Consider the following 26494-nt stretch of genomic DNA (forward strand, 5'->3'; position numbering starts at 1 on the left):
AAAGATCATATTTAAAAAGGAAGACCAGTGGTAAGACTAGGGCTAAGGCCAAGACTCGTTCATCTCGTGCCGGTCTTCAGTTCCCCGTGGGCCGTGTTCACAGACTGCTACGTAAGGGTAATTACGCCCACCGTGTGGGAGCTGGTGCTCCTGTCTACTTGGCTGCCGTGCTGGAGTATCTGACCGCTGAGATCCTCGAGTTGGCTGGTAACGCCGCCAGAGATAACAAGAAGTCTCGTATCATCCCTCGTCATCTGCAGTTGGCCGTGCGTAACGACGAGGAGCTGAACAGACTGCTTGGAGGTGTAACCATCGCTCAGGGCGGTGTGCTGCCTAACATCCAGGCTGTTCTGTTACCCAAGAAGACCGAGAAAGGAGCCAAGGCCAAGTAAACTCGCTCTCGTGTTCTAACCAAAAGGCTCTTTTAAGAGCCACCCATTTCCACAGAAAAAGTGCAATTTCCCCAGATAATGTAAAAAAAAAAAGATATAATATCGTTTCATAGGCTCACACGGCATAAAACTCACATGATTTATGACATAGTAAAATTAACAAATCAATATGTACGATTTGTTTTTTCTCTATCTTTACATATATCTCTATATACATACATAAGTGAAGTTTTATATCACTTGCAGAAGCAAAACCAACAATACAGACAATTTAAAGTGGTGCAACAAACGTGTTTGTGTAATACACATGGAACAAAAATAATAATAATGCTAATAATAACTAATAATAAGCAAAATGAACGAAATAATATATTTTTTAAAAAGGTATATACTTTAAATGCGATTGTAGGCTGTGTTTTAAAAGCACAAAGAAACAAAGGAAAGTATTATAAATCCCGCCAACAGCATGGAGGAAATATTATGTTTTCCGAAACGAGGCAGCGGCAGAACGCCGACCAGTAAGCGACATTTGATGTAAGCACGATCGTCCAATGAGAAAAGTGCATCATCAAGACGCCCAATGAGCGCAGAGCGGCTCTGGTACTTAAATAGAGCGTGTTGGGCGGGCTAACATATTCTGTTCTACAGTTGGTGAAGTGCGGAGTTCCAAACGCGATGGCAAGAACCAAGCAGACCGCTCGTAAATCCACCGGTGGTAAGGCGCCGAGGAAGCAGCTCGCCACTAAGGCTGCCCGCAAGAGCGCCCCGGCTACTGGCGGTGTGAAGAAACCTCACCGTTACAGGCCAGGTACCGTGGCTCTGCGTGAAATCCGCCGTTATCAGAAGTCCACTGAGCTGCTCATCCGCAAGCTGCCCTTCCAGCGCCTGGTTAGAGAGATCGCTCAGGACTTTAAGACCGATCTGCGCTTCCAGAGTTCTGCCGTCATGGCTCTGCAGGAGGCCAGTGAGGCTTACCTGGTCGGTCTGTTCGAGGACACCAACCTGTGCGCCATCCATGCCAAGAGGGTGACCATCATGCCTAAGGACATCCAGCTGGCCCGCCGTATTCGCGGAGAGCGTGCTTAAACGATCCCACTCCATTCAGTTATCCACAAAGGCTCTTTTAAGAGCCACTTACATGCTTCCACTGGAATGGGCACTTTTCATAAGTTTATTATTTATTTATTATTCCATTGTGTGTGTGTGTGTGTGTGTTCTGAGTTATAATTTAGTTTTATTTATCAGTTATAAATGTTTGGAAAAACTTGTTAATGTGTTTGTGTGTGTGTGTAGAGATGTACTTTACATGTTCTTACATGTTCTTACATGTATTACATGTTCTAAAAAAACATGCCAGTAAAGAAGAGGGAGCCATAAATTGCAGCGGTGGTAAAAAATATCAGGCTACTAATGCAAAAAAAAAAGAAGATTAATAATCAATAATTATTATTCAGAATAATAGATCAATAATAAAATACTATTCTAGGTACTCAACACAGGGTAATTAGAGAAATTTTAGAACAGACATACTGTAAAATATTAAGTGTAAATAATCATAATTACTCATAATAATGATTTTATTTCTATTATAGTTGTTGTAATAATAGTATTAATGGTGATGGTAGTAGTAGTAACTGTAATTATAATGTTATGGAGAACCAATAGACGGTTAGTGGAGCGTTTCTTACATTTACATTTACATTTTTGGCATTTAGCAGACGCTTTTATCCAAAGCGACTTACAGTACTGAGACAGTATATACTATCTAAGCAATTGAGGGTTAAGGGTCTTGCTCAAGGACCCAACAGTGGCAACCTGGCAGTGGTGGGGCTTGAACCTGCAACCTTTGGATTACTAGTCCAGTACCTTACCACTAGGCTACAACTGCCCTTCTTCCATCTCGTGACCAAAATGTGAAAACACGAACTAAATCTGTGTGTTTGTGTGTATGTGTGTGTTTTCTTTTACGTATGTATATCTTTATGTATTTTTATGTAATATAAAAAATTGTTAGGAGGATTTAGTGGCGTTGGTGTTGCACGGTGTACACAGTCTGTATTTTACACAGAGATCGTATTAACTGATTGTAGTGTAATCTACAGTATGGCTGTACATTGGTAGAATGTAAACACGCTGGATGAAGGCATAAGGAATGAGCAGAATATTGAATGTTCACCATAAGACTGATTATTGTAATAATGGTAATAAAACAACCGTATTCACAATGATGCCTTTTCTAATTTGGTAATTCATGTGTTTGAGCCGCCACTGTGTGTGTGTGTGTGTGTGTGTGTGTAACTTTAACCTTTGCCCTCTGAGTCCCGCAGCACCGACTCCCATTTCTGACGGGTTTTTGTCACCGTTTGCAGGTTCTCTGGCTGGTACTCACACTCAGGCTGGAACTCATTGTTCTCGCTACCTGATCTGAAGGCATGAGGACCCAGGTGTGGTTCGTCACCTCCAGGTGCGCCTTGTGTTCCTAGGCAGCACAGATGATATCTGTTGAGTCCAATTTAAGCCAAACTTCCTTCTAACCCTAATTACAATAACCCCAAGTTATTTCTAACCTAAACTAATATAACCCCAACATATATCTAACCCAAATTAGGTAATTTAATTTACTTTCACGAAGACAGGTGTGCATAAAAAGTGTAGGTTTTCACATTAACAATACACAAAATCTTTTTTCTATAACTTTTGGAACTTAAATAATTAATTTGCTGTTTTTCAATTCTTTGAAGCAGTCAAGACCAGCTTTGTGATATCCAAAAAGTACATAAAGCGCTATAAAAAGACCGTGGAGGTCTGAACGTTTAACCCCCGAATCCGTACAGGGTGCGTCCCTGGCGTTTCAGAGCGTACACCACGTCCATTGCGGTGACGGTCTTTCTCTTGGCGTGCTCGGTGTAGGTGACGGCATCACGGATGACGTTCTCAAGGAAAACCTTGAGCACACCGCGGGTCTCCTCGTAGATCAAGCCGGAAATACGCTTCACACCGCCACGGCGAGCCAAACGGCGGATGGCGGGTTTAGTAATACCCTGGATGTTATCACGGAGAACTTTGCGGTGACGCTTAGCGCCTCCTTTTCCCAGACCTTTGCCGCCTTTTCCTCTTCCGGACATCGTTACTGCTCTCGTCGAGATGAAGCGAGTCAATGCAGGACGAACGTTCACAGAAAGCCTGTTATTTCTCTCTACCGGACCTAGTTGAAGACAATGGGGCGGAGTTAAGCAGCGACCGCCCACTGTGACCGCAGCTGCTCGGAGTAGATCTCATGTAAAGCGCGTAACTTAGAACCTCCACTGTTTTTACCCCACAGTAAATCGGTCCACAATCGATGTGATGTATTCCACATGACATATTTTTCTGTAACTAATGTTTAATGTTAAGAATTTTTTTCTAAACATGTTGTGCCAAAAGAAAGAAATACAAACAAAGAAACAACCCTAAACCCTATGCAACCTTAAACCTTATTACAATGTACTATAATCGCCATGTTTGTCGCATGTTTTAATATTGTTCAATTAAGTGGGACAAACAGCCATTAGATGCATGACAATGTAGCCAAAAAATAATAAATAAAACATACTAGTAATACGGAAAGACAGTGTGGGAGAATACAGCAGTGTATAATCAAAAATGTATATTAGTTCATATCAGTACAGTTGTAGTGAATATTGAATTTGAAACAAACAAATAGCTTTAGAAACCTTTCAGTGCTTGTGAAAGTAGCCTCATGCCTTCAGATCAGGTAGCGAGCACAATGAGTTCCAGCCTGAGTGTGAGTGCCACCAAAAACTTTAATTCCTCAGCTGTGCTGTGGGGCTTCGGTCAGGCCTCTGTGCAGCACACTGGAGTTTCTTGAAGCCGAGCTTCTCTTTATGTTTGTGGATTTTGCTTTGTGCACAGAGGTTTAGTCCTGCTGGAACAGGACAGGGTCTTCCCCTTTAATCTAATTCAGTCATGGTCTTTATCTCACTCGCTTATGACACTTGTTAACACTTGTTAGCTAAGGTGGCGGCTGAAACACATGAATTTCCTAATTAGAAAAGGCATCATTGTGAATTCCGTTGTTTTATTACCATTATTACAATAACCAGTCTTATGGTTAACATTCAATATTCTGCTCATTCCTCATGCCTTCATCCAGCGTGTTTACATTCTACCAATGTACAGCCATACTGTAGATTACACTACAATCAGTTAATACGATCTCTGTGTAAAATACAGACTGTGTACACCGTGCAACACCAACGCCACTAAATCCTCCTAACAATTTTTTATATTACATAAAAATACACATACATAAAAGAAAACACACACATACACACATAAACACACAGATTTAGTTCGTGTTTTCACATTTTGGTCACGAGATGGAAGAAACGCTCCACTAACCGTCTATTGGTTCTCCATAACATTATAATTACAGTTACTACTACTACCATCACCAATAATACTATTATTACAACAACTATAATAGAAATAAAATCATTATTATGAGTAATTATGATAATTTACACTTAATAAATTATTGCGCTCATTGGGCGTCTTGATTACGCTCTTTTCTCATTGGACGATCGTGCTTACATCAAATGTCGCTGATTGGTCGGCGTTCTGCCGCTGCCTCGTTTCAAAAAACAAAGTATTTCCTCCATGCTGTTGGCGGGATTTATAATACTTTCCTGTTTCTTTGTGCTTTTAGAACACAGCTTACAATCGCATTTAAAGTATATACCTTTAAAAAAATATATTATTGAATATTTCGTTCATTTTCCTTATTATTATTAGCATTATTATTATTTTTGTTCCATGTGTATTACACAAACACGTTTGCTGCACCACTTTTAATCGTCTATATTGTTGGTTTTGCTACTGCAAGTGATCTATAACTTGGCTAATGTATACATATATAGGGACATACATAAAGATAGATAAATGGGGGAAAAATTAAGTCATACATATTGATTTGTTAATTTTTTACCATGTCATAAATCATATGGTTTATGACATGTGAGTCTATGAAACGATATTACATTTATTTACACATTATCTGGGGAAATTGCACTTCTTCTGTGGAAATGGGGGGCTCTTAAAAGAGCCTTTTGGTTAGAACACGAGAGCGACTTTATTTGGACTTGGCTGCTTTCTCGGTCTTCTTGGGTAACAGAACAGCCTGGATGTTAGGCAGCACACCGCCCTGAGCGATGGTTACACCTCCAAGCAGTCTGTTCAACTCCTCGTCGTTACGCACAGCCAACTGCAGATGACGAGGGATGATACGAGACTTCTTGTTATCTCTGGCGGCGTTACCAGCCAACTCGAGGATCTCAGCGGTCAGATACTCCAGCACAGCAGCCAAGTAGACAGGAGCTCCAGCTCCCACACGGTGGGCGTAATTACCCTTACGTAGCAGTCTGTGAACACGGCCCACAGGGAACTGAAGGCCGGCACGGGATGAGCGAGTCTTGGCCTTAGCTCTAGCCTTACCACTGGTCTTCCTTTTTTAAATAGTTTTATTTAATAAAATTCAATCACATTACAAATATATACAGATCAATACATCATCAAAATAATTACATCAGTTCAAAATGTTCATTACAAATCCAGTATAGAATAATACACAAAAAATATATATATTCAGAGCTTGTTCTTTTTATTTTCCCTTTTTATACATTATTTTTTTTAAGTGAAAAAAAATAATAATAATAATAATAAATTACAATCTTAATATTGACCAAGGAAGTGGAGTTGTTTTTGTGCGCAAGTCTTCATTTTTTAGTCTTCTAAGATGGCATACAATTTGTTTAAAAACAATATCTGGGGGTATGTTGCATTGCTCGAAAATCATTTTACACCTAGTTTTCCAGATTTTTGTATTAACAATACAGACAACTAACCAATAAAGGTCATTTATTCTTTGAGAAGTATTTTCGAAGATTCCAAACATAATTGTTTTTTTATTTATTTCGAAATCTAAGTTTAAAGTTTTAATTTTGTTCCAAATATCAACTGATCTACTACAATTTATTAGTAGATGCTCGATGGTTTCATCTTGTAAACAGCCCTGTATCGGGCATAATTTTGTTGTTACAAAGCAACTCCATTTAACGATAACTCTTACAGGAAGTCTTCCAACCGTTATTAACCAAATTGTATCACGTATGTTTTCAGAGATGTTTTTAGAGGAGACATTTTTTCTTACTTTTGTCGATTCCTCTTCGGTTAGTTGACTGTATTGTATCTTTTCACCATAATAATGATTATTAATTATATTATAAATATCTTTATTGGTTTGATTTAGCCAGTCTATATTTAAATGATCATGTTTAAACATAAAATCTCCGTAAAGGAGTTGGTAGTATGGTATATTTAATCTCTTTTTACCTTTTTGTTTTGACCAATATTCTTTTTTTCCAACCCAAATTGCACCTCTATTCAAGGCTTGTGTTACATTTTTACAAAATGCTATTTTTAATTTATTACCCATATCAACAGCTCCCAAGCCCCCATGTTTTTTTGGTTTGTATAATAATGCTCTTTTTGTTACTTCTCTATTAGTTCCCCATATATATTTTACACATTGCTTGTTTAATCTTGTAATATATTTATCATCGGGTGGTATAACTGTAGCTAGAAATAATAATTTAGACAAGATAAAAGTTTTTATAATTTGAATTCGTGTCATATAATTGGTAGCTTTATATTTTTCTAGTTCCTCTTTTATTAATTGTTCCTTTTTCTCCCAATTTAGTTCTCTAGTTTTACTATTAGTTATATATATACCTAAAATTTTTATTTTATCTTTCAGATTTAGATTGATATGGGGTTGAATATCATCATCTCCTATCCAAACTCCTTCGGTTTTGTTTTGATTTAGTCTGGCTCCCGAAACTAACTCGTATGTTTTAAAATGTTCTTTTAAAATATCAAGCTCTTGTTGATCTTTTATTATTACGGTGATATCATCTGCATATGCTGAAATTTTAACTAAGTTATTGGGATCTAGTTGAATACCTTTGATTTTTTTATTATTTTTAATTAATTTTAAAAGTGGACTAATTGCCAAAATGTATAGGGCAGAACTCAGGGGACAACCTTGTTTTACTCCTCTATGACAGCTAAAATTATGTGTTAAAACACCGTTAACATTTATTTGTACTTCCGACTTTGCATAAAGCAGCTTTATCATTTGGATGAAATTTTCTGGAAAGCCATAGTTTTCTAATACATGCCAGAGATATTCTCTTGAGACGTAGTCAAAAGCTTTTTTCTGATCTAATGCTACTATGAAATAATTTTTATTTTTTTCATTTGTTAGTATATCTCTTATAGTACTTAGGTTATCCCACATGAATCGCCCTTTTATAGCGCACGTTTGTTCTTGTTCTACAATTTTATTTAAAAATTCGTTCATTCTATTAATTAAAATTTTTGCTAATATTTTATAATCTACATTAGTTACACTGATTTGTCTCCAATTATCTAAATTGTATTGATCACCCTTTTTGAATATTAAATTTATTATGGTATGATAAAAGGAATCATGCATTTTTCTTAATTGGAAACCTTCATTATATACTTTCTCCAAAAGATCTATCAAGTCATTACAAAATATTTGATAGAGTTCAGCAGGGAGGCCATCTGACCCTGGTGTTTTCTCTTTATTTAGTTGTCTTATGGCTAATTCTATTTCTTCCTTTGTAAATGGTTTTTCTAAGTGTTCTAAATTTTCTATATTATTTTTAGGAAAAAGTTTCAAGAATTTTATAATTTGAGCTTCATCAATATGTTCTTTTTTATATGCAGTTTCACATTTTTCCTGTATTAAATTACGTATTTCATTATTGGTTTTTATAATTTTGCCATCTTTATTTCGAATACCCGTTATATATTTATTTTCTTTTCTTTCTTTGAAGTGTTTTATTACAGTATTTACATTTCCCATGTAGCTGGAGTCAAAACCAGCTTGTATTTGAGTACTTAGAAAAATGTCATTATTTATTTTTGCGATTTCCAATTTTACCTCTTAATTTATTTTCTTCTTCATAATTTCGTTTCAGATATAGTTTGCAAACTTACGTAGTCAAGGGTTAACTGCTTATAATATTCGTTTCTGCGGAAAGTTAAATTCTTTACATTTACGCTTAAAAAAGGTTCTTATTTGACTTTTTAAAACACTCCATAGTTCTATATTTGACTTAGTTAAAACATTTAATTGCTTAATTCGATTAATTTCTTCCTTCACTTCTATTATTAAATTTGGGTTTTTTAGGCATGATGTATTTAATTTCCAATATCCTTTATTCTCGTATTTCCCTATATTTATTTTAACGTTCACTGCTAAATGGTCAGAGTCTACTAAATATTCTGTTGTATAGTTAATAATTTGTATATTTTTTGATGTATATATTCTATCAATTCGTGTGTTAACTATCTTATCAAAACGTGTAAAACCCATTCGATTTGGATGTAATTGTTTAAAGACATCGTTTAGTTCGGATGATTCACAGATCTTTTTTAATAGATTTCCCTCCCTACTTATTGGAGTATCCTTAAACGGAATTCTATCTTTTAAATCAGTAATTGTATTGAAGTCCCCACATAAGATTACGGGAAACCCAATATTTAATAATTCTGACATTTTGTGAAAAATTCTTATTTTACCGGCGCGATCTGACGGCGTGTATATATTAATTACTCTGATTTTTTGATTTTGAAAAAAGCAGTCAACTAAAAGAATTCTACCTGGAATTATTTGTCTAACTTTAATAATTTCAACAGGTTGTTTAAAAAATATTCCCACTCCATCAGCTTTATTCTCTCCAATGGACAAGAAACATTTACTCGGTGACCATAATTTTTGTACTTTATTCATGTCGTTTAAGCTAACTAGTCTTAATTCCTGTGCACATATTATATCACAACGTTTAAGCTTTAACTGATTAATTTTTTGTATTTGATTTTTTTCCGATTGAATCCCTCTTACATTAATTGAAATTACGTTAAGTGACATTCTAATAACCAAAATCCATATATTTATTTTAGGGTAAAGGACCTTTTTTTATTTATTTATTATTTGTTAATCATGTGTTTTCTTTTGTCCTTTTACCTAAATTACTGTCAGGGGGAGAATTTCTTTTACGTCTTTTATTTTTTATTAATTTAGGTGAGAGAGTGGAGCTTTGTACAACATTTTCTGTTGAGATATCTATATTACCTTGAACATTATCATTAGATGGAGGCTTTAAAGTCGAAGGTTTAATCGAAGTCTTCTTGGTTGGAGCAGGAGGGCTCGTGAGTTCATCACTTGCTGTGGTGGTGGAGGAGGAAGAGTCTGTTTCATCAGAGCTGGTCGATGTGTTAGAAGTGTCGGAGTCCGATGTTTTGTTTCCCTCGGGTTCGATGTTCTTTTCTTGTTGCTTCTTATCTTCATTGTTGGTTTCTATTGTAGTTATTAAAGGCTCTTGTGTGCAGACTTCCTGTAGCGGATTTGTTTCTAGAGAAGACGGAGGGTTGATCACTTGCACAGATTGATTTTGTTGGCTTTGAAAACCTTTAATTTTGTTACTGTAGGAGTAAGGGCAATTAAAAAAAGTATGACCTTCTTTGTTGCATAGATTACAGATTTCTGTGCTTTTGCAGTCTTTTCCTTTATGACCATGCTGTCCGCACTTCCAGCACTTAAGTATGTCACAGTCTTTAACATGATGTAATGTTGAGGAGCAGATGTAGCAACTCTTGCTTTGCCCAGGGTAAGTTATGCTGCCATTGTAAGGCCCCATTGAGATGGTATTTGGAATAGTCATTGTGTTGCCATCAGGAGTTTTTTTTATCCTAATTTTGAATTTGCGAACGCCATACCATATTCCAAATTGATCAACGGGCTTGTAAACTTGTAAGATTTCTCCAAACCTCTTTATATATTGTTCCACATCGCCATCAGCAACACGTCCAGTCCAGAATTTAACAACTATGAATTTAATATCATTAGGGACAGAAGAAATCAGTTCCCAGTTCTTCCAGAAACCCGTGCCAGTGGCACTGTTAAATATCTGCGTGAAACGTTGTAAAGTCTGTAATTGATGGAAACATATTTCGAAGTCTCTGCGGTTTGGAGATGCAATGAAAGAATAAACATCTGCAGCATTAATCCAGTCGCTAAGTAGTAGCTGAGCTCCCACCTCCGTGCGGTTAGGAGCATCGCTTTCACCAACGTATCTCAGTCGAACCCAGTGCCTCCCCACCTCAGGTGGGGAGGACACACGCGGGAGCATGTGTTAGCGTCCTTTGTTCTTTTAATGTCCGTTTGTTGGTCGCTGTTTCACAGGAAAGCTTTCGTCGTCAGATGTTTAACATATGAAAGAGTTGTTAGCTTAACCACCGGTTTTCCTTTTTAAATATGATCTTTATTAAGACATGATTTTCAGAACAAAGTTATTATCATTACATTACAATCCGAACCAGATAAAGAACACAGCAATAACACATACAAAACATAAAATCTATTACATACAAATTTTTACAACTTAAGTATCGACCATGGAAATTTTTTCTTAGCTTTAAGATCTTCAGTTCGCAACCGTCTTAAGTGACAAACAATCTGTTTACAAACAATGTCAGCACTTATATTAATTTGGTCTATAATTATTTTGCATCTTGTTTTCCAAATCTTTGTATTCACCACACAAATAATTAGCCAGTAAAATTCTTCAATATTTGTATGTACATTATCAAAAATACCATACATTATTGTTCTCATATTTATATCAAAATCCAAATTTAATGTTTTTACTTTATTCCAAATGTTGGTGGTTCTTGTACAGTTCAACAAAAGATGTTCAATTGTTTCTTCTTCCAGACAACCATGTATAGGACATTTAGTGGTGGTGACATAACAACTCCATTTCACAATTGTTCTAACAGGTAGTCTATAATTTATTATTAGCCACATTGTGTCTCTTATATTTTCAGAAATATTTTTAGAGAGTATGTTCTTTATTATTATCTTACTTTCATTTAAATCTGTCTGTCTATACTGTAAGGTTTCTCCATGATAAAATGTATTAATTAATTTATAAATTTCTTTATTTGATAAGTTAATCCAGTCAATATTTAAGTTTGTATGCTTAAATGTGAAATCACCATAAATAAGTTTATAATAAAATACATCTTTTCTTTTCTTTCCTTTTTGTTTCAACCATTCAGATTCCTTTAGTATCCACTTAGCCTTCCTTTCCATTGCTTGTGCTATGTTTTTACAAAATGCAATTTTTAATTTAATGCCTAAGTCGATTGCTCCTAACCCTCCTTGTAACTTTGGTTTAAACAAAAGGGTTCGTTTTGTTACCTCCCTATTTGTATTCCATATAAATTTAATACACAATTTGTTCAGGCGATTAATACATTTTTCATCTGGTGGAAAAACAGTAGCAAGAAATAATAATTTAGATAAAATAAAGGTTTTAATAATATGTATGCGAGTTTTATAGTTAGAGCCTTTGAATTTGTCCAGTTCATGTTTCACTGACTCTTCTTTCTTTTCCCAGTTTAGTTCACGTGCTCTGTCTTTAGATACATATATACCCAGTACTTTTATTTCTTCTTTTATATTAACTTCTAGATAGGGTTGTGTATTTCCTCCTATCCAAATACCTTCTGTTTTCATTTGGTTAAGTTTTGCACCTGCTATTATTTCATATTCATTAAAATAGTCTTTTAATATATTGTATTCAAATTGGTTTTTAATAAAGACTGTTATATCATCAGCATAAGCTGAGATTTTAATTATGTTGTTCTTAGAAAGTTTTATACCTTGTATTCTTGGGTCATGCTTGATTTTATTTAGAAGAGGGCTAATAGCTAGTACATAAAGGGCTGCACTTAAGGGGCAGCCTTGTTTAACTCCCCGTTCCACTAAGAAGGAATCTGTCAAAACACTGTTTACTTTTACTTGTGTCACAGATGTTTTATATAATAGCTTAACCATATGTATAAATTCAGGAGGAAACCCATAGTGTTCCAACACCAACCAAAGATATTCTCTAGATATTAAATCAAAAGCCTTCTTTTGGTCAAGAGCAATAATAAAATAATCGTTAATGTTTTTATTTGTCATTATCTCTCTTAAAGAATTCAAGTTGTCCCACATATATCTGCCTTTTATTGCACATGTCTGTTCCAATTCTATCAAATTGTCTAAATGTTCATTTATTCTATTCATTAAAATCTTAGCAAATATTTTATAATCTACGTTCATTATTGTAATTTGTCGCCAATTATCAAAATCATGTGGATCTCCTTTTTTAAAAATTAAGTTAATTACACTTTGATAAAAAGATTCATGCATTTTGCAGTTATTTATTCCATCATTAAAAGCGGATGCCAATAATTCCCCCACATCTTGTTTAAATAACTGATAGAATTCGGTGGGTATGCCATCTGTGCCGGGAGATTTACCTTTATTTAGTTGTTTAATGGCAATAAGAGTTTCATCACATGATATAGGTCTTCCTAGGTCTTCTGAACAATAAACAGTATCTTTTGTGCATGTACTCAAAAAGGACCGCACTTTTGTAATGTCTACTTCTATTTTTTTATACATCTTTTCACAGATATTTCTTATTAATATACATTTTTCACTTTCATCCTCAATTATTTTTCCCTTATCATTTCGTATCCCGGCAATATATTTATTTGATTTTCCTTCTCTTAATTGTTTAATTATATTTGTAATATTTGCTGGTTGATTTATGTCATGACCTGCTTGCATTTGAGGGCTTATAGTTAGTTCATCATTAATTTCAGTTAATTTTTTTTTAATGTCATTTAATCTATTCTCTTCTTCAGAGGTCAACCCAGATTTTGTAAATAATTCAATATATTCATCCAACAGTTTATCATAAATGTCGTTATTTTGTTGATGCAATTCCCTACATTTTCGTTTAAAAAACATTCTAATTTGTTCTTTTAAAACTTGCCATAATTCAATATTTGATCTTTTCCCTCGTCCACTCATTTTGATGATCAGATGTGTTCGTCGAACAAAACTGAAGTAAACTGACAAAGAGCTCGAAACGGTGAAATATAGGCAAACTGGCCTCTCTCCTATTGGCTTAGAGCGAAGGCTCAGCTGAGCCAATCCTAAACGCGCCGTCATGTCTCAGGGAAACACATACACGCCCCCTCACATGTGGCCCCGCCCCTCCTCCCCTCTCTTCTCCTCCGTTCTCCCGCCCATGTAATGTATGATACAGAAAAGCTTCTCTTAAGCAACAATTACTTTATATTATGTCACAATAACATTTACACTAACAATTACATTATGTAAGGAGCTCATATACGTAAATTCACATACATATACACATTTATACGGACAGTTTTATGGGGATGTGTGACAAAATCATTATTACACATAAAACAGGACCAGACATACTTAGTGTTTTTAACTCCTTGCTTATCACTCTCTCCACAAAATATGTATGTATGGATGGATGGTTGCATGTTTGCATGCATGTATGTGTTTAGGAAACGCGACTCTTTATGGGAGGAAATAGGTGGCTCTTAAAAGAGCCGTTTTAAGAAAACGAAGGTAATAAAACATGAACATGTTTACTTCTTCTTGGGTGCAGCTCTTTTGGCCTTGGCCACTTTGGGCTTAGCGGTCTTGGGTTTGGCTGCCTTGGCTTTTTTAGGACTCTTGGCTGCCTTCTTGGGGCTCTTGGTGGCTTTCTTAGCAGCAGCAGCGGGTTTCTTGACCTTCTTGGGGGACTTCTTAGCGGCGGGCTTCTTGGCTGTTACCTTCTTGGGCTTCTTTGCAGCGGCGGGTTTCTTTGCGGCCTTTTTCACTTTAGGAGCGGCGGCTTGTTTGGCCGCGGGCTTCTTCGCCTCGGTTTGCTTCTTGTTGAGCTTGAAAGATCCTGAGGCGCCGGTGCCCTTGGTTTGCACCAGGGTGCCCTTGGTCACCAGGCTTTTGACGGCGAGTTTGACGCGGGAGTTGTTCTTCTCCACGTCGTATCCACCTGCAGACAGAGCTTTCTTCAGGGCGGCCAGGGACACTTTTACCAATGCCGAAACAAATTTACAAACGGTCGATCTGACAGAAAGGGTAGGTACAATACACAGGAAGTGCTCGTTGCTTACCTGCTGCCAATCAAACTGTTTTGCAGGGATGAAGTGAACAGAGTTTGTGACGGTAACGCTAAACAATAGTGATGTGCAGATGAAGCCTCATTAAAGCTTTTGAAGTTTTTCCTGATTGTGCTGAAAATACCTGAGTGGGGGAGGAGGGGGGTGGTTAGGGTTGCACCTATAAAAAATATAACGTGTCTTACACCGTCATGAGAACATTATTAAATTGTTTTATTTAGGGTGTTTAACAAATATTATTTTCATTCTTTATAATAATAAGTCAGAACCATATTTTAGGCAAAACAACGCACTCAGCCCACTGCGCTACTCATACAGCGGTGTATTAAACAGGTTGTTATGCTGATAAACCTGCTCACACACACCGTTACTAAGAATTAAAGCGAATACTTAATATAATAACCAAACACTTTCTAATTCGCACGGTAGCAGCAGTATCCTTCTGTTTCATACAAAGCTCGTCCTGTACCAGTTCAATACGGAACGTGGCGTTTAGTCTCCAAATAAAGAACGATTCTGTATTTTACGGGGCGGTTGGTAACCCTACACTAAAAAGAAATGTGTTAAAAACGACACACACGGTGTGGAATTTCAACACATGTGAGGAGTGTGCTCAGGGACGACACATACTATATGTTGATTTAAACACAGTAAATGTGTCATCCTGTTTTGCACACCCACCGTGTTAGGATAATTAACACACACAATGTTCTTACACAATGTGTGTTGATTATGTGTAATCAAGAAAATGGGTAAAATAAAGACTAATACAAATGTAGCCATTTTATTTTACTGTATAATATTACAAATGTTTAAATAACATTCTTTTTTGTGACAAGTAATAAATTAAAACAAGATTACAAACAGTTTAACGGTAAATGTACAAAATATATCTTTCTTGAACTTTTCTTTTTCATTCTTAAAGATGGTTGCAAGATCTCATAAAACGTCTGTTTCTCTGTCCTAAAAGAAAGACAAAAATATCATTACAAGGTGCTGTGTTTCTCTCTCAGAGAGTCTTGTGTAATCACAATACAAAATAATAACTGAATTAGACATTTACAACATTTAATATTTTGAATAACATTCTGATTAGTCAACCAACCAAATAAGTAATCAGAACACAATTAATATTCCTCCAAATTTGTCATCAGATGTCTCTAATTATTCACATAGGCTGTTTAACAAATTATTAAACAAGTCACCTGAAAACTACAGTTACAGCATACAAGCTAAAATGTTTCCTTTACCAGAATAAAGTAAATCGGATGATGAATTTTGGAAGAGTTGTGCTTTACCCTAAATATATCCACCACTACCAGCTTTAATGCTAATAACAATAAGAAATGTTGCTAACGATTCGATTTAAAGAACCGATTCTTCCGAAACGATTCTGCACTTCCGAACCGACTGCATTAGCGCCTCTTATGCCTAGTTCACACTACACGATTTTTGCCCTGATCTTCGCTCGGCGACTGGTCGGCGATTGATTTTCCGGGTCGGGAGCAACTCAGCGTTCAGTCGGCGATCAAAACTCGGCTCTCAGTCGCTAAGTGTGAACTATCCAACAACTCGACCCGACCGGCTCGCCGAGCGCTCGGCGACTGGATCGAGTTTTCTAGCAGGTCAGATATCTGATCTCAGACGGGCAACTGGGAATGAGTGACATGTCGAACAGCCAATGAGAACGCAGGATACAGCGCGAGGGGAAACGCAGGAGAGGAAATAGTTTATATGAGAATACACATTACTTATTAGAGTGTAGTTTTACTGTCTCTTATATAGTCAGTGAGATAAAAGCACCAAAGCTTTGAATCAGTCCCGCACATTCCTGCTGGTTTAATATAAGCTCCGATACACTGAGTCCAGTGTTACAAAAGTGAAACAAGCTTCAAAGCCTCGGTATCAAATGTTCCGTCCCTAATAAACAATGTTCTGTCCATTTTGTGTTAATTATTTCAGCCAGTTGGCAGCTTTTGTTTTTCTTGTTGAATTCCTTTTGAATTCAACATTTTCAGCTAAATGCTGAAAATGTAAATGTATGGTAACCTTATCCACAGTCATTCTGTTGTGGCGCCATTTTGACCAAACTAAAAGTCAGATTAACGGTTAGCCAGTTAGCTAACGATAAATAATACCAATAAAAAGAAAGACTAGTCAGGTTTAACAGAACATTTATTACTGAATAGGAACAGAAAAGCAAACTTAGGTTTATATTAATGTAATTCAGTGCCTCCTTTTTTACTTAACTAAGTCTATTGTAAGTCTATTGTAAGTTAAAACAGGTCACAGGGTTAAAACCTACTTTTTATAGCTTTGCTTGACTTCATAAAACAAACAACAAAACACTGATAAACAACTAAATAAATATTAATAAAACATACTCAATACTAGACTATTTTGAAACGCCACTGCTTTTGCATCTTACCAATAAGGATGAGTCCTGCTCCTTTCCTTGCATGGTCCAAAAAGAGGAAATCAACCATGAAACACAGATATACTTGATAGGAGAAATGTGACTGGTTAATGCATATTTTTATTTATTAATTTATTTTTAATCTTCCATGGAAAAAAAAAATCTATGTTTCTAGTCAGAAATGCCATTATTTTATCCAAATTAAAATTAAAAATTGAATAAATATATATTTTTAAACAATGTTCTCACAGTTCTACACATAAATGTGTAGACTAACTATTGGAGTTACTTTACGTGTCTGTGTAAAAAGTGGCCAGAAATGACACAAAACATGTTACAGATCGCAGGACACAGTAGTTGTGTAGAAAAAATGACACATTACTTATTAGAGTGTAGTTTTACTGTCTCTTATATAGTCAGTGAGATAAAAGCACCAAAGCTTTGAATCAGTCCCGCACATTCCTGCTGGTTTAATACAAGCTCCGATACACTGAGTCCAGTGTTACAAAAGTGAAACAAGCTTCAAAGCCTCGGTATCAAATGTTTTGTCCATTTTGTGTTAATTATTATATCCAGTTGACCCGCTTTTGTTTTTCTTGTGGGAATTCCTTAGATGTTTAGAGAAGCGGACAGTAGATAGAGATGAACAGGCCACGTCTAAATGTCTGCACAAACAATCTAAGGACTTCAAGACTACAAGAAAAACAAAAGCAGGTGAACTGGATAAAATTATTTCCACAAAATAGACAAAACATTGCTTAGTGTTACCATCACAAACTCCGTTCACTTTACCCCCGAGAAACAGTTTGATTGGCAGCAGGTAAGCAACAAGCACTTCCTGTGTATTGTACTTACCATTTCCGTCAGATCGGCTGTTTGTAAATGTGTCTCGGCATTGGTAAAAGTGTTTCAGCTCTTGTAAATTTTTTTTTTTTTTTTTTTGTAATTTTATTTTCTAAAATGTTAATTTGTTTTGCACTTCTCGGCCACCGTACAAGGTGCTAAACTAATCAAAATACAATGTTTTTCCTGCCTCTCTCTCTACTGTTACCAGGAGAAAACAAAAAAAAACAAAAAAAGGGCTTCACCCCCTACTCTGCTTTTAAGTTTGATTAAAATATTACATAACTAAGTTAAACTTTTAACTACCAGAGAAGATATACAACACGACAAAAAAAACGTTGGTGGTTTGTCTGGTTGGTGGCGCAGGAGGGGAAGAGATGACTCCCGCTCAGCCAAAACAAAGTACATGCTCGGAGTTTCTCAGGAATGGAGTTCCAGAGTTTGGGACCAGATATACTAAAAGCCCTGTCACATAGAACGAAGCCTGAAAGGGGGACAACAAGTACGTTTTCATCTGATGACCGAAGTGAACAAGTAGGTGAGTATGGATTAAGTAAATCAGTGAGATATGTAAGTGCTTGGCCATGCAAGGTTTTACAAACCAACAAAAGAAGCTTATATTGAATGTGGTATTGGATGGGTAGCCAGTGGAGCTGTTTAAGTGAAGGAGTTATGTGATCACGTGATCTTGTATGTGTTAGGACCCTCGCGGCTGAATTTTGTACATGCTGTAGCCTCTTCAGCCCGGAGACAGGGAGCCCATAAAGAACAGCATTACAATAGTCCATTACAATAGTTTCAGTTGAAGAGAATGAAATAAAGAAGCGCAGTCTAGAGATGTTCTTAAGGTGAAAATATCCAGTTTTAGCAACATTTTTTATGTGAGATTCAAAAGAAAGAGTGGAGTCTAGAATGACACCAAGATTGTGGACCTGAGACAGGGAAGAATTGGTAAAATCTGGGAATTTTAACATATCATATTACTTTTTACAATTCTCCAAAAGTGCCACCAGAGGGAAGCAACACAATTTTTTTTTTTTTACCACGGTCAAAAGAAATCTGGTGGTCACAAATAAACATAAGGCCAAAATTACAGTGCTCTGTCTACCTGCATATGCTCATAACATAGCCGTAAAGCTGTATTTAATTAACCAGAGCTTTCATATGCATATATGATTTAAGTATACACTCTATCTTTATCCTGACATTCTTTTCTTTGTTTTTTATTTCTGGCGGTCTCCTGCTGTTTTTAACTGGAAGCCCCGCCCTCAGTCACTCCACCCTATCGCTCATTGGTTGCAGTGTAGAACAGGCTGCAACCAATCAGAAGCCACTTGTACTGCAAAAAGACAGAAAGAGAGAACAACCAAACACAAATATATGAAAACAGAAAAAAAAACGTGTCCCTCAGGCACGTAACAATATCATATCAGTATTTTTTTATTTTTCAATTCTCCAAAAGTGCCACAAGAGGGCGACATTACAAGATTTTTTTTACCAGCTAGGTCACATGATCTCATTTTACCATAATATTATATAATAAAAAATAATATTAGTTTTTATAACAAATGTCCAAAACTGATACAAGAGGGCGACATCTCAATTTTTTTTTTGACTGACCACAAATAATCACAAGGCTAAAATTACAGTGCTCTGTTTACCTGCATGTGCTCATAACATAGCCTTGTAGCTGTATTTACTCAACCAGTGCTTTAGAAGTATTCACTCTATCTTTGTCTTGACATTCTTTTCTTTCTTTTTTTTTATTTGTGGCGGTCGTCTGCTGCTTTTTTACTGAAAGTCCCGCCTCTAGTCACTCCATCATAGCTCTCATTGAATGCAGTGGAGAAAACGCTGCAACCAATCAGCAGCCACTTGTACTGCAAAAATACAGAAAGACAGAAAGAGAGAACAACCAAACACAAATACTGTACATGAAAACAGACAAAAAAACACGTGTCCCTCAGGCACGTAACAATATCATCTCACAATTTGTTTTTTACAGTTCTCCAAAAGTGCCACAACAGGGCGACATTAAAAATATTTGTTTACTATGGTCACAAGATCTCATATTACCACATCATATTACTTTTTTGCAATTTTTTAAAAGTGCCACAACAGGGCGACATTAAAATGTTTTTTTTTTTTTTACCCGTTCGGTCACATGAACTTATTTTACCATATCATGTTAATTTTTTTTTACAGTTTTCCAAAACTGCCACAAAGCAGCGACATTACAAGGATTTTTTTTACTATGGTTAAAAGACCTCATATTACCACATAATATTATATTATATAATATAAATTATAATAACTTTTTTTTGCAATTCTTCAAAAGTGCCACAAGAGGGCGACATTACAATTTTTTTTATTATGGTCACAAGAAAATAATCAATTAATCAAATAATAAAAGTATACACTCTAGCTTTGTCTTTACATTTTCAGCATTCAGCAGATGCTTTTATCCAAAGCGACTTATATTTTGCAGTCTAAGCAATTGAGGGTTAAGGGCCTTGCTCAAGGGCCCAACGGTGGCAGCCTGGCAGTGATGAGGTTTGAACCATCAACCTTCTGCTTACTAGTCCAGTAGCTTAACCGCTAGGCTACAACTGCCCTTGACATTCTTTTCTTTTTTTTTTTATACTGAAAGTCCCGCCCACAGTCACTCCACCATGTCTGTAATTGGTTGCAGTAGTGAACAGGCTCGTAACAATATCATATCACTATTTTTTTTTTTTACAATTCTTCAAAAGTGCCACAACAAGGCGACATTACAAAGATTTTTGTTTATTATGGTCACAAGATCTCATATTAACACAACATATTACTTTTTTGCAAATCTCCAAAAGTGCCACAAGAGGGCGACATTAGAAGATTTTTTTTTTTATCAACTTGGTCACATGAACTCATTTCACCATATCATGTTAATTTTTCAATGTGCAATTCCAAAACTGCCACAATAGGGCGACATTACAAAAATCTTTTTTTTCCATGTTCACAAAACCTCATTTTACCATATTATATTAGTTTTTGTAACAATTCTCCAAAAATGCAACAAGAGGGCGACATCTCAATTGTTGTTTTTACCACAGTCACAAGAAAACTGGTGGCCACAAATAAACACAAGGCCAAAATAACAGTGGTCTGTCTACCTGCATGTGTTCTTAACATACGTTGTAGCTGTATTTACTTAACCAGAGCTTTCAAAGTATACAGGTCGCCTGCTGCTTTTATATTGAAAGTCTCGTCCCCAGTAAGTCCACCATGTCTTTAATTGTTTGCAGTGGAGAACTGGCTCGTAACAATATCATATCACTATATTTTTATTTTTTTTTGCAATTCTTCAAAAGTGCCACAACAGGGCGAGGGAAGATTTTTGTTTACCAACATGGTCACATGATCTCATTTGACCACATCATATTACTTTTTAAAACAATTTTCCAAAAGTGCCACAAAACGGCGACATTTCAATTTCTTTTTACCATAGTCACAACAAAACTGGCCACAAATAATCAAAGTATACACTCTTGCTTTGTCTTTAAATTTTCAGCATTCAGCAGACGCTTTTATCCAAAGCGACTTACATTTTGCAGTCTAAGCAATTGAGGGTTAAGGGCCTTGCTCAAGAGCCCAACGGTGGCAGCCTGGCAGTGATGAGGTTTGAACCATCAACCTTCTGCTTACTAGTCCAGTATCTTAACTGTTAAGCTACAACTGCACTTGAGATTCTTTTCCTTTTTTTTTTTTTCATATTGAAAGTCCCCAGTCACTCCACCATGTCTCTAAATGGTTGCAGTAGAGAACAGGCTCGTAACAATATCATATCACTATTTTTTTTGCAATTTTTCAAAAGTGCCTTAAGAGGGCGACATTAAAAGATTATTTTTACCAATTCGGTCACATGAACTCATTTTACCATGTCATGGCAATTTTTTTTACAGTTTTCCAAAACTGCCACAAGACGACGATGACGACATTACAAGGATCTTTTTTTTTTCCATATTTACAAAACCTCATATTACCACATCATATTACTTTATTGCAATTCTCCAACACTGCCACAAGAGGGCGACATTTCAAATTTTTTTTTAACCACAGTCACAAGAAAACAGTCCACAAATGATCACAAGGCTAAAATTACAGTGGTCTGTCTTCCTGCATGTGCTCATAACATAACCTTGTAGCTGTATTTACTCAACCAGTGCTTTAGAAGTATAGACTCTATCTTTGTCTTGACATTCTATCCTTTTCTTTTTTTTAATCATGCCGGTCTCTTGCTGTGTTTTTTACTGGAAGCCCCGCCCTCAGTCACTCAACCATATCTCTCATTGGATGCAGTGGATAAAATGCTGCATCCAATCAGCAGCCACTTGTACTGCAAAAAGGCAGAAAGACAAAAAAAGGGAGAACAACCAAACACAAATACATGAAAACAGAAAAAAACACGTGTCCCTCAGGCACGTAACAATATCAAATCAATATTTTTCTTTTTTTTTTTTTACAATTCCCCAAAATATTTTTTACCATGGTCACAGGATCTCATATTACCACATCATATTACTTTTTTACAATTCCCCAAAACTGCCACAAGAGGGCGACATTACAAATATTTATTTTACCATGGTCACTTGATCTCATATTACCATATCATATTAGTTTTCATAACAATTCCCCAAAACTGCCACAAGAGGGCGACATTACAAATATTTATTTTACCATGGTCACTTGATCTCATATTACCATATCATATTAGTTTTCATAACAATTCCCCAAAACTGCCACAAGAGGGCGACATTACAAATATTTATTTACCATGGTCACTTGATCTCATATTACCATATCATATTAGTTTTCATAACAATTCTCCAAAAATGCCACAAGAGGGCGACATCTCAATTTTGTTCTCCATGGTGACAAGAAAACTGGCCACAAATAAACACAAGGCCAAAATTACAGTGGTCTGTCTACCTGCATGTGCTCATAACATATGTTGTAGCTGTATTTATCTAACCAGTGCTTTAAAAGTATACACTCTATCTTTGTCTTGTCTTTGGCTTAATTTATTTGCGTTGTGACTTTTTTTATTTGCATTGTGACTAGTTTTATTTGTGTTGTGGCTTAATTTATTTGCATTGTGATTTTTTTAATTCGTGTTGTGGCTTAATTTATTTGCGTTGTGACTTTTTATTTGCGTTGTGACTTTTTTTATTTGTGTTGTGGCTTATATCTATCTATCTATCATCTATCTTTTTAGCAATTCTCCAAAAGTGCCACAAGAGGGAGACATTACAAGATTTTTTTTGTACCATGCTCACAAGAAAACTGGTGGCCACAAATAAACACAAGGCCAAAATTACAGTGGTCTGTCTACCTGCATGTGTTACCATAGCCGTGTAGCTGTATTTACTCAACCAGTGCTTTAAAAGTATACATTGTAATTGGTTGCAGTAGAGAACAGGCTGCAACCAATCAGCAGCCACTTGTACTGCTTATGCTTAGTCACTTCACCATCGGCCCAAACCGTTCTCTCCTCACTAACACTCCACTACAGAGTCACACTCCATATGAAGTCACACTGTGCTGTAAAAGCTGCTTCCAATTAAGGGGAGGGTCTAAATTCAGGAGTGAAATCTGGGACGCCCTCTTTGCTTTCGAGCGGAATAAGGAAGCTGCCGTCACCATGGCTACAGATAGATGCTTTTCTCGCCTTGCCGTCATGTCTTGCGCTCCGTTATCATTTCAGCATCTCCAAACGGAAATACGAGCTTAGGAGACGCAAGAACCTGCTACTTTATAATTAGTACAAATGTATAGTTATGTTTTAATTCTCCAAAAAATTACAGTTTTTCTCAATTGCTTTGGTGCATTTCTCTGATCAGAATTAAAATTCTCATAACTGTTAGTTCAGCCTCCACAAGATTTAGTCATTTGTGCACATCATAGTAGCAGTTTCTCATTCCTTCCAACAAATTACAAATGCTTTTGGACATGCATCAATTGCTTCCATACAATTCTCTGCTGTTTTATAACATTATCATTTGCTTATGTCATGTCTGTCAAAATGAACTATACTTATGAATGCTGAATAGTCATTCCCAATAAAACTAATAGTCCTCATTTCATTGCTTAGATCATTACATACAAAAATGTTGAACTATTTCTCAAGATCAGTCAAGCAAATCTTACCAAAACATTTGCTGACTTTTTTTAGACACTCTTTACTGGGACATAATCCCTGAGAATGAGAGGGGTCTTAATGAAGACCATGAACAAGTATGTTGTAATAGGTGATAATGTGAGTTTTCACCACTTAGATTTGGTCAGACAGTGGTTTGCAGCACATGAAAGGATGCTGGTGGAATATCTCCCTCCCTACTCCTCATTCCTTAATCCAATAGAGGAGTTTTTCTCTGCCTGGAGGTGGAAGGTATATGACCGGCATCCACATACCCAAATGGCCCTGCTAGTGGCCATGGATGCAGCATGTAATGACATCACAGCAGAGTCCTGCAGAGGGTGGATTTGCTACTTAAGGAGATACTTTCCTTACTGCATTGCCAGGGATGATATTCGCTGTAATGTCGATGAAAATATGTGGCCAGACAGACAGGAACGTCTGGATGTGCAAGAATGATTTACAGTACTGCGTATGTTGTATGTTCCAATTCAGTTCCAATATGTACTGCAATATTGTTTACAGTTGTGCACAGCTCTACCCAAAGGGTGTTTCTTATGTTTGTTGTAAATAAGTTTGTACTTTGCTATAGCACAATGCTGTGAACAAATTAGAATTGCAAAGAGCATATGCAGTAAAAATGTGAAACATACATATTGAGTGTCTTGTACTCATTTACCTCACTAAATACAGTAATGTGTAACTTAACTGTAGATTTCAGATGGGTGTGCTAATAGTGTATAGTGCTGTCTTGAGCATTTTCAGGTAGTGTCACCATGATCTGACTTTTTTGCATTGGAAAACACTTACAGAGTGAACTGTCATAATGAAAACATGACAAAGCCATTTGACTATCTTGTTCATAAACAATGGAGTCAGGACTTTTTATTTTGATGACACTGACACTTTCATTGAAATGAATACTTGCTTTTGAGGAATGAACTTTTCATTTGGAGCAAGTGACACGCTTTTGCAAGTTATCAACTAGGTTTTGCAGTTTGTACTAATTGTTTTGAGAAATGCACTTACTGTTGTGCAAATGTTAATAGTGATGTGAGAAATGCACCAAAGCCACTGAGAATTTTTTTTGCCATTTATGAAGTTTAAGTTCACCAATCACAGATTTCATTACTTTCTTTAAAAAGACTGAAGAAGACTGTGCCTACATTTTCCCTAACACCTTATGAGGATAATTTAATATAATATTTTACATTTGTAAGATGTTTCCTCCATTCACCTTTCCTAGCTGCACTTCTGTGGAGTGTGGTGGTTGATTGTGCTCTTGTGTTCACTCGTTGTTGAAGGGTTTTACAGTTCACTTCCCCTCCGTCCTAATTACTTTGGGACAGCCCTTAATGTGGCGAGCACTCCACGTGAACGCTCAAACGGAGGTGGAGTGGAGAGACGGAGTGAGTAGGGAGCGGATTGGGATTGGGGACATATCTGTTATTGGTTGCAGTGGAGAACAGGCTGCAACCAATCAGCAGCCACTTGTACTGCAAAATGACAGAAAGAGAGAACAACCAAACACGACATTACAAGAATTTTTTACCAACATGGTCACATGTTTTCATTTTACCATTTCATGTTATTTTTTTTTAACAATTCTCCAAAAGTGTTCTAAGAGGGCGACATTACAAAGATTTTTTCTATTATGGTCACAAGACATATAATATATTGCCATAAGTATTCACTCACCTGCCTTCACACCTACAGTGTATCACAAAAGTGAGTACACCCCTCACATTTCTGCAAATATTTCATTATATCTTTTCATGGGACAACACTATAGACATGAAACTTGGATATAACTTAGAGTAGTCAGTGTACAGCTTGTATAGCAGTGTAGATTTACTGTCTTCTGAAAATAACTCAACACACAGCCATTAATGTCTAAATAGCTGGCAACATAAGTGAGTACACCCCACAGTGAACATGTCCAAATTGTGCCCAAATGTGTCGTTGTCCCTCCCTGGTGTCATGTGTCAAGGTCCCAGGTGTAAATGGGGAGCAGGGCTGTTAAATTTGGTGTTTTGGGTACAATTCTCTCATACTGGCCACTGGATATTCAACATGGCACCTCATGGCAAAGAACTCTCTGAGGATGTGAGAAATAGAATTGTTGCTCTCCACAAAGATGGCCTGGGCTATAAGAAGATTGCTAACACCCTGAAACTGAGCTACAGCATGGTGGCCAAGGTCATACAGCGGTTTTCCAGGACAGGTTCCACTCGGAACAGGCTTCGCCAGGGTCGACCAAAGAAGTTGAGTCCACGTGTTCGGCGTCATATCCAGAGGTTGGCTTTAAAAAATAGACACATGAGTGCTGCCAGCATTGCTGCAGAGGTTGAAGACGTGGGAGGTCAGCCTGTCAGTGCTCAGACCATACGCCGCACACTGCATCAACTCGGTCTGCATGGTCGTCATCCCAGAAGGAAGCTGACGCACAAGAAAGCCCGCAAACAGTTTGCTGAAGACAAGCAGTCCAAGGACATGGATTACTGGAATGCCCTGTGG

General features: G+C 36.6%; 3 protein-coding genes across 3 annotated transcripts; 1 reads left to right on the plus strand and 2 right to left on the minus strand.

The window, feature by feature from the left end:
• The first annotated feature begins 1061 nt into the window (after nucleotides 1-1061).
• On the plus strand, nucleotides 1062-1498 carry LOC134305212 (histone H3). The gene has a single exon (XM_062990095.1). The coding sequence runs from the start codon at nucleotides 1068-1070 to the stop codon at nucleotides 1476-1478; it is 411 nt and encodes a 136-aa protein (XP_062846165.1). The 5' UTR covers nucleotides 1062-1067; the 3' UTR covers nucleotides 1479-1498.
• Nucleotides 1499-3108: 1610 nt separating this feature from the next.
• LOC134305218 (histone H4) lies at nucleotides 3109-3517 on the minus strand. Its single transcript, XM_062990104.1, has one exon. The coding sequence runs from the start codon at nucleotides 3515-3517 to the stop codon at nucleotides 3206-3208; it is 312 nt and encodes a 103-aa protein (XP_062846174.1). The 3' UTR covers nucleotides 3109-3205.
• Nucleotides 3518-14006: 10489 nt separating this feature from the next.
• LOC134305209 (histone H1-like) lies at nucleotides 14007-14447 on the minus strand (the record flags this gene model as incomplete). Its single annotated transcript, XM_062990091.1, has 1 exon — nucleotides 14007-14447. A coding segment is annotated over one exon (441 nt), but the record flags the coding sequence as incomplete, so codon positions are not given.
• Nucleotides 14448-26494: the final 12047 nt, after the last annotated feature.

Source organism: Trichomycterus rosablanca, unplaced genomic scaffold (genome assembly GCF_030014385.1).
Source record: "Trichomycterus rosablanca isolate fTriRos1 unplaced genomic scaffold, fTriRos1.hap1 scaffold_129, whole genome shotgun sequence".
Classification (NCBI taxonomy): Eukaryota; Metazoa; Chordata; class Actinopteri; order Siluriformes; family Trichomycteridae; genus Trichomycterus; species Trichomycterus rosablanca.